This window comes from Microtus oregoni, unplaced genomic scaffold (assembly GCF_018167655.1).
Source record: "Microtus oregoni isolate MIOR12 unplaced genomic scaffold, Mior012 000018F_ref0000195, whole genome shotgun sequence".
NCBI lineage: Eukaryota > Metazoa > Chordata > Mammalia > Rodentia > Cricetidae > Microtus > Microtus oregoni.
In genome coordinates this window covers 14,043,937-14,059,117 of record NW_024543077.1, presented here as the reverse complement: position 1 = coordinate 14,059,117, position 15,181 = coordinate 14,043,937, and the positions used below count along the sequence as shown (strand labels likewise).

At 39.8% G+C, this 15,181-nt stretch overlaps 1 protein-coding gene across 2 annotated transcripts in view; it reads left to right on the top strand.

Annotated features, from left to right (window-relative positions):
- Positions 1-15,181, top strand: part of LOC121458888 (endosome/lysosome-associated apoptosis and autophagy regulator family member 2) — a 158,224-nt gene that overhangs the window by 127,813 nt on the left and 15,230 nt on the right. For both annotated transcript variants that reach the window (XM_041668249.1, XM_041668250.1), the window contains 5 exons: positions 2,931-3,120; positions 4,708-4,804; positions 5,448-5,549; positions 12,940-13,066; positions 14,966-15,144. In XM_041668249.1, the coding sequence (XP_041524183.1) occupies positions 2,931-3,120; positions 4,708-4,804; positions 5,448-5,549; positions 12,940-13,066; positions 14,966-15,144 (695 nt within the window). The remainder of the gene's footprint in view (positions 1-2,930; positions 3,121-4,707; positions 4,805-5,447; positions 5,550-12,939; positions 13,067-14,965; positions 15,145-15,181) is intronic.

The window sequence follows — 15,181 nt, the reverse complement described above, 5'->3', positions numbered from 1 at the left end:
AAGGTCCTATGATAGGCCATCTGGAAATGAGACCCCTTGCTGGGATACTACTAGTATACTAGTAAGGCTAAAAGTCCAGGTCTAAAAGCTTCAGAATCAGAGACAGCTGAAAACTGAGAACTGTTGCTCTGAGTCCTGGGTCCCAAGGCCAGAGAAGCTGAAGTTCTGATGTCTGAGGCAGCAGGATGAGAGCGTAGCAGCTCGGGAAGAAGGAATTCTTGCCTCGGCCTTTTTGTTCTATCTGGGTCCAGTCAGTTGGGTGACATCTGCTCACATTCAAGGCAGATCTTCCCCTCCCCCAGGCAACCAGTTCACAGACCAGTCTCTTACGAAACATAACACTTCCCCAAATTTGTGTTTGGGGGAGGGAGAATGCACAGCACATATACCATTAACAAAGGCAAATATGGAATATGTAAAACAACATTTCTCTCATTTCTTTTTTATGTTGACTACTGTATATACAGTCATAATCATTATGAGATGGTGTTACAAACTTGTTCGAAATGAAATGAAAAAGATCTGGTTACCATAGAAGTCTTTAAGACATATATATATATATATATATATATATATATATATATATATATATATAAATGTGTGCTGCCTAGCTTTTTGTCAGCTCTACAAAAGCTTGAGTCATTTGAGAACAGGGACTCTCAACTGAAAAAATGCCTCATAAGATTGGTTTATTGGCAAGCCCATCAAGCATTTTCTTGACTAATGATTGGTTGAGGAGGGCTTAGCCCAGAGTGGATAGTGTTGCTTGTATAAGGAAACAGACTGCACAAACCATGGTGAGCAAAACAGTAAGCAGCTTTCTTCTATGGCCTCTGCTTAAGCTCCTGCTTTTTAGGTAACTGATCTACTTGAGTTCCTGCCCTGACTTCACTGGATGATGGACAGACAACAAGCTTTAAAATGAAATAAACTCCTCCCCAATTTGCTGTTGGGCATGGTGTTTTGCCACAGCAGTAGGACCTTAAGACAATGCACGTGTCATGACCTGACTTTATAGGTGGTAATTCAGCACTCAATAGGTTGATTGGGCGCTCGTTCACTTAATAAAGGAATGAATACTAAATATCTTTGTATGAAGCAGTGAATGAGATTGATTCCATTATCTGTTGTATTTCTCAATCCTATTTTTGTATTACTTATTCTACCTTCTTAAAAACATCTTCTCTCATTCTCATTTTATTTTCTTTTGAGTGAGCTTGCTATGTAGGCCAGGCTGGCCTAGAACTCACTATTATAGTCCAGGCTAGCCTCAAACTCATGAGAATGAGTCAGACCCAGCTTTGTTGTTGTTCTTATTCTCCCTTGTTTCCTTTTAGGCTCTGCCATTTCCTCCCTTTTTCCTGAGTACTTTCAGGTATTTTCTACTATTTTCTAGGTTACAACAATTTAGTAAAAATATATTTTTCCTGTTTAATGATGAAAAAGCCTGTGGAGAGAGAAAATTTATATGCTAGAATGTTGGAGGGAGGCCACTTCTTAGTTCCCAGCTGCTTAGTCCCAAAATAATCACACAGAAACCATATTATTTAAATTACTGCTTGGCCCATTAGCTCTAGCTTCTTATTGGTAACTCTTACATCTTAATTTAACCCATTTCTATTAATCTGTGTATCATCATAGGGTTGCGGCCTACAGCAAAGTTTCAATATGTCTGGTCTGTCTCCAGTGCAGCTCCATGGCTTCTCACTGTCTCTGTCTCCTTTCTCCCAGCATTTAGTTTAGTTCACCACACCTAGCTCTGTTCCCCTATAGCTCTGCTATAGGCCCAAAGCAGTTCCTTAATTTATCAATGGTAATCAGCATACAGAAGGAAATCCCATATCTTCCTCCTCTTTTCTGTTTAAATAAAAAGGAAGGTTTTAACTTTAACATAGTAAAATTACATATAACAAAACAGGTATCAAGCAAGAATTATAGTTACAACATTTATATTTATTTTCTCTCTTATAACTAAGGAAAACTATATTATTACTCTCTAGTCTTTAATTTCATCAAAGACTCCAGACGGATCTAATATTACCTAAGTAAACAGGAAGTGCATTGTAAGCAACTTCCAAAACTCTAGAAATGACAGAGACATCTTGCTGCCTGAACAGTCACCGAAAATTCTTTTGTACCATTGGGGTATCCATCTTCAGCCTACAGGCTCATAGTATTCAGCAGACTGTTTCATGAGGCAGGAAATTTTAGAGACAGTTCTGCCTATATTGGCAGTTTGTCAGTCACTTTTTTCTGTGTCCTACAGAATGTCTTGCAGATTCTTTTATGAAGCAGAAACCCCAAAGGATCGTTTCACCTTTAGGCAAGTTCAGCAGTCATTTTTCTGTGGGTCCTGCATGTCCAGTTCATTAAGCAGTCCAGGCAAGAACAGTTTTTGATTGAGAAGTTAACTTCTCATAGTCTCTCAAATTATTGTGTAAACAAATACACCACTGTGTCCAAGAGTAGGTTATTAAAACACCTACAGTGACCAAGAGTCTATAATTCAGATGCTCTGGGATGCTGTAGCAGTGTGGCTTTTAGGCCTTTTCCAACCACACTTCACCACTCATGAAGGAGCATCCAAATCTTCATCAGCAGTTTGCTGCATCCCTGGAATGCCTTGCTGAGCTATGAAGTAAACATTTCATAGATGTTATTTATTTCCTGGAGTCACACAGCTTTCATCCAAACAAATGAGGCTTGTAGTAAGAGGACCAGTAGGTCTGGAACAACCTCATCAACTCCCACCCTCAACTGAACACCGAGAGCACCTTGAGACTGATGCCTGGGCACCACCCAGAGCAAGGAAATGAGGATCGCTATGCTGAGGAGAAAGCAACTCCTCTGGGGAGATTTGCAGGCTAACTGAGGTTCAGGTTATAGGCTGACTACCCACAAACCTTCCCCTTGTGGCTTTGCTTTCCTAGGGGAGAAAGATGGCTCTCTGTACCAACAACATCTCAGACTTTACCGTGAAGGAAGTGGTGATGAGGTCAGACGACTACACTAATTTGGTTGGGGCATTTGTATGCCAGTCCACTATCATTCCTTCCGAGAGCAAGGGCTTCCGGGCAGCCCTCTCATCCCAGTCTATTATTCTGGCAGACACGTTTTTAGGTAAGTTTCCTTTGGCTAGTACAAGCATGCATATTATTATTTACGGTAATAACAACTTTTCATCATATTGGTGTTTACCACACAAGATTAAAGCCTGCAGAACAAAACTGTCATCTTGTACAATGGTTAAAAAAAAAAAAAAATCCCATGAGAGTGATGTCTGTTGGTCAATCTCAGAGTATAAGAAGATTCTGTATTTCTCATCGGAATGTTACATGTTCTGTTTTATGAGATTATTTAGTTTATTTGCATTCTTTAGTTTATTCAGATTTTTTTTAGTTTAAGATGGAAATAATTTTAAAGATAAAATAGGACTAAAGATGACTCACTTGTTTGCTGCACAAGGGTGAACACCTTAGTTTGGATCCCTAATGGATGTGTAAAATCTGGCTGCGTAGTTCATGCCTGAAACCTTAGTGCTGCTAGACAGAGGTACGTTCCCTAGGACTTGGCGGTCAGCTAGTTTAGTGGAAATGGTTGCTAATGAGATGCAATGAAAGACTATAGCAAATACTAGATAGAGAGTGGTAGAAGATGCCTCAAATCAACTTTGGCCTTATTATGTCTACGCATGGATGTGTGTATCCACACAAATGCATACACTCTTCCCACATATAATAAAAATTAAAATTCTTTATAAATATAAAAAAGCAAAGAATAGAAGGCGCATATCTAAATCTAAGTCATAATACAGAATGTTTCATTGCCTCATCTCATACCAGAAGGATTTCAGTACCGAGGGTGAAAACCTTGAGTTTTATTCCTGCTGTCTGAGGTCCTATAATATAGGAAAGTTTTACGAGGAGTCCAGCTCCCTAGTGATTATTAGGAACCAAATTCACTTATAACTGCTGGCAGGGGGCTGGAATTTGGGGTGTGACGTCTGATCTGAGAACATTGCTGTGGACTCCAAGTGTACTGAACTTCAAGCCTTAGCACCAAGCTCAGCTACCAGGCTCCAGCCCATTCCCAGAGTTTAATTCTACCAAGGTTTTACCTATGTGAGGGTGAAAACCTAGCTTTCCGATTGAACAAGTTTGGTATTTGTTTCTGGAAAGAATTAGGGCAAAGTCTTCTCCATTATTTTCCTTTTTTTTTTTTTTTTGGTGGGTGGATGGAGTTTATGATTTCACTGTACTGCCCAGCCTGTAAAGTTGCCTGACTACAGGCATGAAAGCACCAGGCTTTGTGAAATCCACGTCTGTGTTGAAGGTGAGCAAAATTATATTAGTATACTAGCATGTCTTGACTGACAAAACCCAGTGGAAGTTTGTGATATTGGAATAGATTTTGAAACATTAGAGCTAGAAGGGAGCTTAGACACCATCTAAATCTTTGTGTGTATCCTACAGGTTCTAGAAAACCAACAACAAAACACCCAGGGCGGTGAAAAGCGGTAGATTACATGGCTGAGGATTAGAATCTTTTTTCCTCTGGAGATGTTGGAAAGTTCCTTTTGCTTACCAGGAATTCTTTAACTTAATATTTCTGGGATGTTGTCAAAGTCAGGCTATTTTATGCTCAGACGCACAGACCTAAGTAAACCTAGATCCTCCGGTTGCTTCACTGTTTGTCAATGTTGTCTAGGAGTCACGGTTGAAGCTGCCTTGCAAAACGTTAATATCAAGGACGACATGTTCCCAGTGCCACCGAGTCACATTCCAGATGTGCATTTCTTTTATAAGTAAGTGGAGATATTTTTTCATGTGACTAATTTTTTAATAAAGATCTCATACAAGTGAACCTGTAGACTTTAGTTGTTATTCCAGGTTATAATTTCCTAATGACAAGAAAGAAGTATAATGTTGCTTCAGAGTGTCTAGTATAGTAGGTTGTGTTTAAAATGTGGATGTGAAATGGTTTGGCAAAGAGTGAGAAACATGGACTATTTTGAGAGTCACACACACACACACACGCACACACACACACATACACACACATGCATGCACACTTTGAAATTTAGCTATCAGGAGATTTTGGCTCATAGCCTAGGCAGCAATTATTTCTTACCCACACTTCTAAACACTAGCCTGATGTTTTGATATGACTGAGCCCTGTTTTCCTCAAATCTTTTTTTTTTAAATTGTGATTAGAATTATAGGAATCGTACTAAATTCTTTGATGTAGGTCATCATTTTACCTGGGAAAATTGTCAACTTCATGAAGTCAGTGAAAACCAGTTTGTATTAAGTTACGAATTAGTAACTGTTAATACATTTTTCCCTTTTTGTTTGTTCATGGAGCATGAGAGCCATTTTGTACATGATGATTTTGTCCTGGTAGTCTGTATTATATTTGATCTTTAATCAGTGCCTGCTTTATGATAGGTCTTCCACAGGCACCACCTCTTGTATTAATGGCCGATCGACCGCTGTGAAAATGAGGTGTAATCCCATGAGACCTGGCGCAGGTGTGATTTCGGTCCCCAGGTATTCACTTTTCCTATGTGCTTATTCAGTGTGGAGTTTCTTTTTAGAAGCAAAGCTCTCTGGGATATTACTATTAAAACATATTCTTTATGGAAATAAAGCAGAAAGAGATCAAAAGAGCCAGTACATTCGTTGTAGGGATATGTCAGGACATGATTTAAATGAGTAGGTTCTTGTCAGTATCTCTGCCTTCCATCCTCTTTAATGATATCCCCTTGTCCCTTTTACCTTCAAAACGATGTAGGCAATAAACACCTGCTTATATTGTTTGCATTCTTGTGCTGATTCTCACTGTTCATCGGTTTTCTTGAATTGGTGAAGACGGGCCCTGGTTCCTAGAACTAGGTCAACATTTAACTGCCTGGACTCAGTAATCTAACCTCTCCCTGGGTCCTGATTCTCTTAGAGGGAATGGGGTCTTGAAGACGATATTTAGATCCATTTTCAATCTCAGGTTTCTGAGTAATTGTAGCAGAATCATCAAGGTAAATCTAACCTGTAGAACATAATGCAGAATTTTCAACTGATTGCCATTGTGGTACCGGCTCTCTGTGGTCTGTATTTGATATATCCTGTCCGTGTGTGTGTGTGTGTGTGTGTGTGTGTGTGTGTGTTTGTGTAAATACTAGAACATAACTTCTAGGTTCCAAAAACGATTAATTTGAATATAGCCTGCTTTCCCCACAAGGACCACTTAAGTGTCTCAGTATTTTCAATATATTGTTCAGCGTGTTCGATATTGTTAAAGAGCTTTCGATAGGAGCTTGCGTAGTGTCTCCCTATTCAACTCAAATCCATATACTTTAAAAAGAAAGTGAGTTAAGCTTTTGTAACTTTACTTGAGGGATTTTTAAAGCCCTCCTGTTTCTCTCACACACAGATCAGAGAACATTGTTCTGTACCTTAAACTACTGTGTGTTCTAGCAAGAGAAATATCAGTAAGCCAGCAATTCCGGCTTATTTTGGGAAATCCAGGCACACTGCAGCTTCTCGCCAGCTGCAGCGCTTGGTTGCATAGCTCTCCCAACGAGTTATTGTTTTCACCTGTTTAAGGTAAGAGACGAATGTGACGAGAAAACAGGAATAGACAGTGGATACAGGAATGGGAAGAGATGGATGCTCTTGGACTTCAGGGCCTCCCACTGCCACCTCTCAGCTGGAGTCGCTGCAGCTAGAGACTTGATGGAAAGATTCTAGAAACAGAAGCACGTTTCTTCGCTCTGGTGTTCTGCTGGGCAGTTTTGAGTTCTGGTGCTCGGTATATGGACTATAGCCCTCCTGGGGTCCCTTCCCAGATTTTGTGACTAAGCTCTCTGGGTTTGGTCTGCAGAGTCCATCTGGGTGGCTTCAAAGTTTCCTCTAGGTTTGACTCAAGCAGATGGTATCCTAAAGGCCAGGCATGGCCCACAGATAATAAATCATCCTCTGACTCTGCGGGGATACATTTCGATGCCTTACCATAAATAAAACATAGCCTCACGGGGTTAAAGGATGGTACCTCAGGAGGACGTGAAGCTTCTCTTTACCTCCTGCAAGCTTTTCCTCTCAGGGAATTTGACTGTGTTCCCCGTGGTTTCCCAGGATCGCCTGCAGCAGAAATCTTAGAATATCTATTGTTAAAATTGATTTCAGAATCTCTGGTGTTGAGCAGTGGCGTAGTTCTGAAAATAGAAGCCAACTGCAAAGCCTATTAAATTTGGAGGACTATTTCTGTTGCCGTCCGCGGTGTAGGTTTTCCTTTCTCTGTTTTCCAGAGATAGCTTCTCTATTTCTATTGTTTGCATCTCGGCCCTCTGAAAAGCTGATTTAAAATGTAGCGTTTATGGCTGAGTCCTTCGAACAGATGATCTTGATAAAAATTCATTTGTGCTTTGCGATGTACACCAAGGCGGGCAGGCAGAGGCTCTAGGGAGCTAGAAGTCCCAAATAAATGTGCTGACCTTCAGTTTCCTCTTGAATGAATTTCCCATCAGGGCACAAGGGGGCGCCCAAGGACCAGAACAGGCAAAAGAGCAGCTTGGCCACAATTTAAGTTTATTTTATTTTATTTGGGTACAGGGCTGAATAAAGATTTTCGACTAACAGGAAAATAATAGTTTCTCAGACTACTTTTGAAGAAGACTTATTTTGCATCATTTTGGAAGCTTTAAAATCCGCAAGGAAAAGAAGCTAACCAGACACCTAGTCTTGAAATGTCTCTTGCTGATCCGAGATCTTATAGGGAGACCTTGACAGTAGTATCTCGCCAGGAATTACTCTTTTCCAGCCAGGCAAAAGCGACTTCAGCATTAGTAATGTCAGCTGGCTCCTTGAGTCTTGGTGGTCAGGAATACTTCCCAAAGACCCTCAACTCCCGTGAGGTGAACTGCCTGCACAGGGAGAATCAGGGAGTGTGTGTTCTGCTGAGTGTGGACTTCAGAGGGAGCATGTCACCTGGACTTCATCTGCGGTTAGAAATTTCAGCCTGTCCGCTTGATCTGGCAAATGTATGTATGTGCCCCCCAATGGTAGACAGTGTAGTGCCCGTGGCAGATAAAATATGACAGCCTCAGGTGACTTCTGAGAGGTTTTTTTTCCTAATAAAGTTTACTGCTTGGACACAGACTAAAATACTCATACAAAGGACTGCTAATAGCTCAAATAATTCTATATAGATGAGGCCACTCCCTGGCTTCTTAGACCTGACGTCAAGCCCCCCCCCCCCTTTTTTTAGGGATAATGCATACCTAAGCACTGCACCCGAGAACTGCCCTTTTGACATAGTATAAAGATTACACATGTGCCTTCTTAGAAAGCAGGCTCGGAGAACGGTCTGTTGTGTGTAACTGGGAGGCCCTTGAGTTAACACATTCACTCCACCAGGTAGGAAACAGTAAGCCAGAGGCTGTGGAACTGCTGGGCACAACAGTGAGATGGAGCAACCTCCTAAGGACTCTTGTTCTTTCATGACAAAACACCTCTTCAAAATGCCACCCTCCTCCAATCTCTCGTGATGTTTGTCAAGAAGCACAGTAAACAAAGAGGCAAATAGCAGATTTGTCCCAGGGCAGAGCTCAGCAGATCGACAGGTTACTGGTATTCTCTTTTGGCTGAACTGCCTTCTCTCATCATCATCAATACTCATCTGAAAGCATCGTCACCCCCTCTTTCTTTCCTACAGTTTAGGAACACACTCAACTGCTTGAGCTGTTTATCAGTCGGTCTAAAATTGTTTTGTGAAATCCTCTTGCGGAATCCAAATTCATTTCATTATCAGCACGGCCTCCAAAGATATTGCATCTCACCAAAGGAATGCGCCCAGTTCTGTCCCGATAGTGATCGAGAGTTGCAGGCTCCGCGAATTTATTTAGTCTTTGTATCAAAGTCATCAGGTTTATTGGACTCTAATGCAGCATTTGGTTGAGACATCAAGGAAGGCCTATTAATGTCAAAAAATCTATCCATGTGAAATTAAGAGTCAGCGCTAGAATAAATGAGTTCCTTATCTTTTCCCTCTGAATCTTTACAAGATAAGAGATACTAAATTTGAAAAGTAAGATAATGTAGAAGATTAAGGTCAAATGTGTTCCAAGAACAGAAATGTACTGATGCACATAAAAGCTTTATGAACATTTGAAAATACTAAAAAAAAAAAAAAAAAACCCTGTGATCAGAAAATGGAAAACCTTTAGTGCAGACTTGCCAGAATTGGGCAGTTCGAGCACAAATAAGCCATCTTTAGGAGACAGATATAATCATGTCACAAAACATTCATGCATTTTTAACGGTTTTGGAACAGGGATGATAAAACTAAATATTTTTCCCACTAAGGAAAGCAATCTACAGAGAAAAGAAAGTAGGGAGTGAGTTAATTATTGGGTCCCTGATCTTGAGCGGATACTAACTTACAGTAATTAATCTAAGATGAATTCCTCAGAAAGGGGGGTATCCCTGAATCTAAGAGTCCCAGGTGAAATATACTTTGCTCAAATTCAGTTGGCTCAGTCTAAGAGTTTGAGTTCCCCAAACTCTTAGACTCTCAAGTACTCTCAGTAGCTTTGAGAGGTGGTTAGGTTGCCGTGTTCCCAGAGCATGAATGAAATCGGTGTTCTTGTATATGTACCCCAAAGAGCTAGCTCGCTCCTTATGCCCTGTGAGGACACACTGTAAGATAGCACCATCTGTGGAACAGAGGGTAAGCCCACACTCAGATGTACTATATGCTTAGCCTCCCCAGCCTATACAAATATAAAACATATTTATTGTTTTTCAAGTTAGTGCATTTTGCTATTACAGACCAAATAGTATAAGACATAGTCATACCCAATCACATTTATCCAGAAAAAAAAAAAGGCAAGACACCATGTTTTATGGATCCAATACAAGAGGGCTTCTCCAAATGCCCAGGCCCTGAAAGGCTATTTCAGGAGATGCCAAGGTTGAGAGGAACAGGCAATAGCAGGTCAGATGACAGCCAGTACACCCTGGCAGGCTTCATAGAGAAGGCTCGATTCAAACTGCGAATCTCAGTTTATGATGAAGAATCAAAACTGGGTACCACACAGAGTAAAGAGTTAAAAGACTTAGGGACTTGGTTCTAAACTGCACTTGACCTAAGTGTATCCTTAAAAAAGTCAAGTCTACCAAAGAGAGGTTCTGAATCACTGTAGTTTTGGACACAGTGACAGCCTCATTAATGACATGCATGTCCAGATTTTTTTCCTGCAGTTTCTGTAGTTCAGTCAATTCTCTAGAAATTGACTCACATCATTAACAGTCTTAAAGTGTTGTGGTTAAGCTTCCCAAGTTTGCTGTCTCTTTTTATGCATTATAACCGTCCAGTGAAGACTGGGTGATTCAGCTTCATCTTTGACAAACTATAAAAAATGAAGCAGGAAAAGGAGGAAATTGGCATTGTTCAGTTTGGATTATAACTTGCGTTATTGTCAGAAATTTCTCAAGTTTAATTTTCTCCATTGTTTACATTTCCTTACAAAGTTTAGCAGGCTCACTCTCCTCTCCCTGCCCTCTTCCCTGCCCCTGTCCCCTCTCTCATCCTTCTTAGGAAGAGAAATCAGAAGATAACTTGAGGAGGAGAGATTTGAGCTGGACAATTTTTGCTAAATGATCAGAAAATATAATTACTTTAAAAATTAAAATCATGATTATATAGGAATACCTTTCTAATTGGGAATTCTAAGTTTTAAAAACTGCTTTTCCTGACCTAGAAGAGAGCAGGTAGGGATGATAATAGGTCTGGTCTTTATCAACTGTATTTATTTTTATTTTAAGCCTCCATTTATTAGTCTGTATTTCTTATTTCTTTGTTTTAAAAATAAATAAATCAAGGTCTCTAATTACTAAGGTTATTTTTTCTAAAAATAACACATCTACATTTACTGGAGTGTTATATACAATATCCAAGATCAAGACATCATGACACATATACACATTGGAGTTTGATTCAGCCATAAAGAAAAACAGGGGAAAAAAAAGAACAGAATAAAGTTGTTTGCAGAAAATTGCTACAACTAGACATCACCATCCGAAGGAAAGTAAGTCCAATTAAAACAGAAACCCTCGATGTTTTTCTTATTTCTAGATTCTAAACTTTATGCAGATAAAGATTATAGAAATGGATGACAAGAAAGGAGAAGTTATACCACCAGGGGAATGAAAAGAATATTTGGGAGTAGGTGAAAATGGAAGATGAGGGGGTATGATCAAAGTGCATAATTGTATTGAAATGTCTTTATGAAGCCTGTCAATATGTACAGTTAATATACCAATAAAGTTTTATGCTAAAGCTTTTAAAATGGATCATATGTTTTTATCCTTATTGTTTTGTGACTATCTTTTAGGTAATGGGTATTCGGGAGACCCTTGCTCAGCATTCGAATGGTCTGAAGGAAGTTTCAGGGAAAACCTCTAGGCACATGGACCAATTTAAAGGGATGAGAAGTTAAATAGACAAATTAGAATAATAGTCTCTAGATTTTACACATTCATAAAAAGTAGCTGTGTGTACCAGAATCTTTTCAGATAGATTCTGGTTCAGTCAGGGCATATACAGCAATAACAACTTAATTTAGAGCCAATGCTGTTTATGTGTTCCTTAGTCAAAAGAAGCAAGATGATGAAGTTGGCTCACGCATCAGAAAGCAGGCATTCGTAAAGTATTCACTTAGGTTCTGCCTGTGGTTGCTCTGTGCAATCTACCCCAGGTCTACTGTGTTCCTTATCTGCATAATCACCCTTGTAAGTCATCGTAAGTCCGGGGAGACCCAGGGATGGTTAGTTTGTTAGCTCCCCAAATTACCTCCCCACGGTATGTTGTCTTCAATAGGAACTATAGTCCCCTTGGCATCTGAGGCTTAGGACTTTGTCTCCTGACTATCCTCTTTGCTTTGCCCTGAGTGCTAACACAAGAGTGATTGACAAGAGAATTTCTGTTTGTCATGCCATGCTATCCCTTTGGTAGGAAGTTCTTTACTTCCTTCTGTTTTACTCCTCTTAAGTTTTCTAGACTCAGTTTAGATGCTCGCACTTCCAAGAAACATTCCCAGAACCTTTTCTTTTGGTAACTATAGGAGAGAAACACACACACACACACACACACACACACACACACACACACTTCTTCAGAATCTTAATAGAACTATATGGTCATGGCCACAACTAATTTTAGATCATTTTCATCATTTCTCAACGAATCTCTGAACCTTTTGATTCTCATCTTTCTATATACTAACCCTCTCCCAAGGCCTAAGCAGCAAATCATCCGTTCTCTGTCCCTATTCTAGATTTTCATGTGGATAGCAACATGTAGTTCATATCATTTCTGACTTCTTTTCCACTTAGCATAGTATCTTCAAGGTTCATCCAAATCGTGGCATATATTATTACTGCATTCCTTTATACAGCCAAGTAGAAGCCCATTAGACAATTACACTTATCCATTCATCCACTGAACATTGGGATGTTTCCACTACTGGTCATTATGAGTGATGTTGCTGTGGGCATTCATGATCAGCCTTTGTGTGGAGTACATTTTGCCCCTCTTGGGTTTATACCTATGAGGACACTTGCCTGATTATATGATACATTTATGTTTGGGTGTTTGAAGAAATGCGAGACTCTCTGAAAGTAGTGGGGCTATTCACATCCTTGTCCGCAACATATGAGGGTTCCCCTTCACACCCTCGGTATTATTTGTCTGTTTTGTTCCAGCCACTCAGAACGATAGCATGAAAGGTTATCACTGTGGTCTCAGCTCCTTTAGCCATTTTCTGTTTTCTACAAGAGTTTCCTCAGCATTAATGCAACACTTCTCAGTATGCTTTGGGAGCTGCGGTGTTGATTGGAGGGACTGAATGCCTTCAAAAAGGTTACTGTTTCTTTAACATTTCAGCAAGTGTCCAGCTGGCACCTGTGATGGCTGTGCATTCTACTTCCTATGGGAGAGTGCAGAGGCTTGCCCTCTGTGCACAGAACATGACTTCCATGAAATCGAGGGAGCCTGCAAAAGAGGATTTCAGGTAAGGTCTAATTTATACAGGCATCCTAAATGGATGTCAACCTCTATTTCCATGTCTGTGAATAAACAGATTTCTTTGGATGTTAAAGCTTCATAATTGAACAAAAATGATAATTGCAAAAAAAAATACTTCGGTGTGTATCTTTTAAAATTCTAAGCATTTATTTTTTTAAGGACTGTTTCAGTCCCATTTCCTTCCCTACTCTTTCCAGTTTTTCACTTTGTATTTACTGGGCATACACTTCCACTGTCCTGTATCTCGAATACAGGTGTGTATAGCTTACAGAATGTAAGTACTTTAGACAGTGCTGATGAAAGCAAAAAAGGCTTCGTGGCTTGTGAGAAAAGGACTCTTATCAAATTGAGATCTTAAAAGTCTATACCGGGTTCTAAGTATGTATTAAGCATCATATCTAACACCGGACAGTAATAAAGATTTGAAGTGATACAGTGTTATCAGTAAGAGAAATACCAAATTTATCACCAAATTTATCTCAATCCTGTTTCCAAATCGCCCTTCATGCTGGAAGAAGGAACTGTCAGCTGCTGTGTTGGCTGTCTGTCTGCTCCTGGAGACATCTGATCAGATGCCTGGACCAGACTTTCTGACGAATAGTTTCAGAGTGACTCGCAACTTTCCCCCACTAACATTCTTTCATTGACAGTATCTGAATTGCTGAATTCAGAATAGTTTGGCACTTTGGGTTTACACATATCATTATAATTTTGAGTTTTTGAGATGCCTGGAACATAGCCACTAGACAATGAATCTTTTGAATATATCTTTCCTTTCTAGAAATTGGATAAAACTGTCCGGCTTCACAGAAACCTTTTGGGTGGTGTGGTGTGGGTAGAATGTCCTTCAGCTGAGGTTCACATGTGCTGGAGTTTACATTTACTCTGGCTTACATTTAGGTGTTGGTGAACCTAAGTGTGCCTCTGCCTTTCCCATTCCTCATTCTTATAAAAATGTTACCCATTTCAAAAGTAATTTATTGATGTTGACTTCAATAAGAATGTTAACAGTTGTCATGGACTAAAACCACAGGGTCACTAATAACCTTTTGAGGAAAACATGCTGAAAGAACTTATGAGAAACCTGGGCGGAACCTCTCCTCATAGCAAACTCTTCTCCTGTATATTAGTTCCTAACTGATGGTAGAAATGGATCTCTGCACGTAAGCCATAAAGTGAAACATGACTGGATTTCTTTGTTGGAGTGTAGATAAAGTGACCAGCATATACCAGAAAATTTAGTGGTGAGCCAGGCATAAAACATAGTGCCCCATGTCATTGGCTTTAATGAGCATGCAAGGGGCTACTGGTCATAAAATACTAAGATATGGAAGGAAGAGCCCTGAGCTCTGATCTCCACGTTTGAGCTTTCTCATTTCTCACTTTACCTTTTACAATGTGTGTTAAGACTCGATGTGTCTGCTTTATTGTTCACTGGTTGATTGTCTCTTGCTATTTAGGGCACATGGGCATTGCTTTAAGAATTAAATCATCTACTTTGGGAGGGCAAGAATGGTTGGTAAAAGTAGTGATGACCCTCGAATCATAAAAATTTGAGAAAAAAGCCCAAACAAAGTGTCAAAAGTGCAATGATTTGTATTCAGCTTCTTCAGCATATAGTGAGCCCTGCAATGTGACAGTGCGTGTCTTTGAGTTTTGCATTTTAATTCATTATTTACTTATTTTCTATATCTCTTTCTTTTCTTCCTAGATATTCTTTAATATTAACTGAATAGGGTATATCCTTTATGCTTATGATGAGCACGAGTTAGCATAACTCTTTCTTCTATGTGATAAGTTGACCCAGTACCAAGTCTAGCCTTTACAGTTCAACCCTCCTCTCCCTTCTAATCTCGTCTATGGTCTCATTTATTTGTTTTGAAAGGAAACGTTATATGTATGGAACGAGCCTAAGTGGTGTATTAAAGGGATTGCTTTACCTGAGAAAAAACTGTCAGCCTGTGAAACAGTTGACTTCTGGCTGAAAGTGGGAGCTGGCGCAGGGGCGTTCACAGCTGTCTTGTTGGTGGCTTTAACATGCTACTTTTGGAAAAAGAATCAAAAGTAAGTAACATCGTTGGGATGAGCCTATGAGACCTGG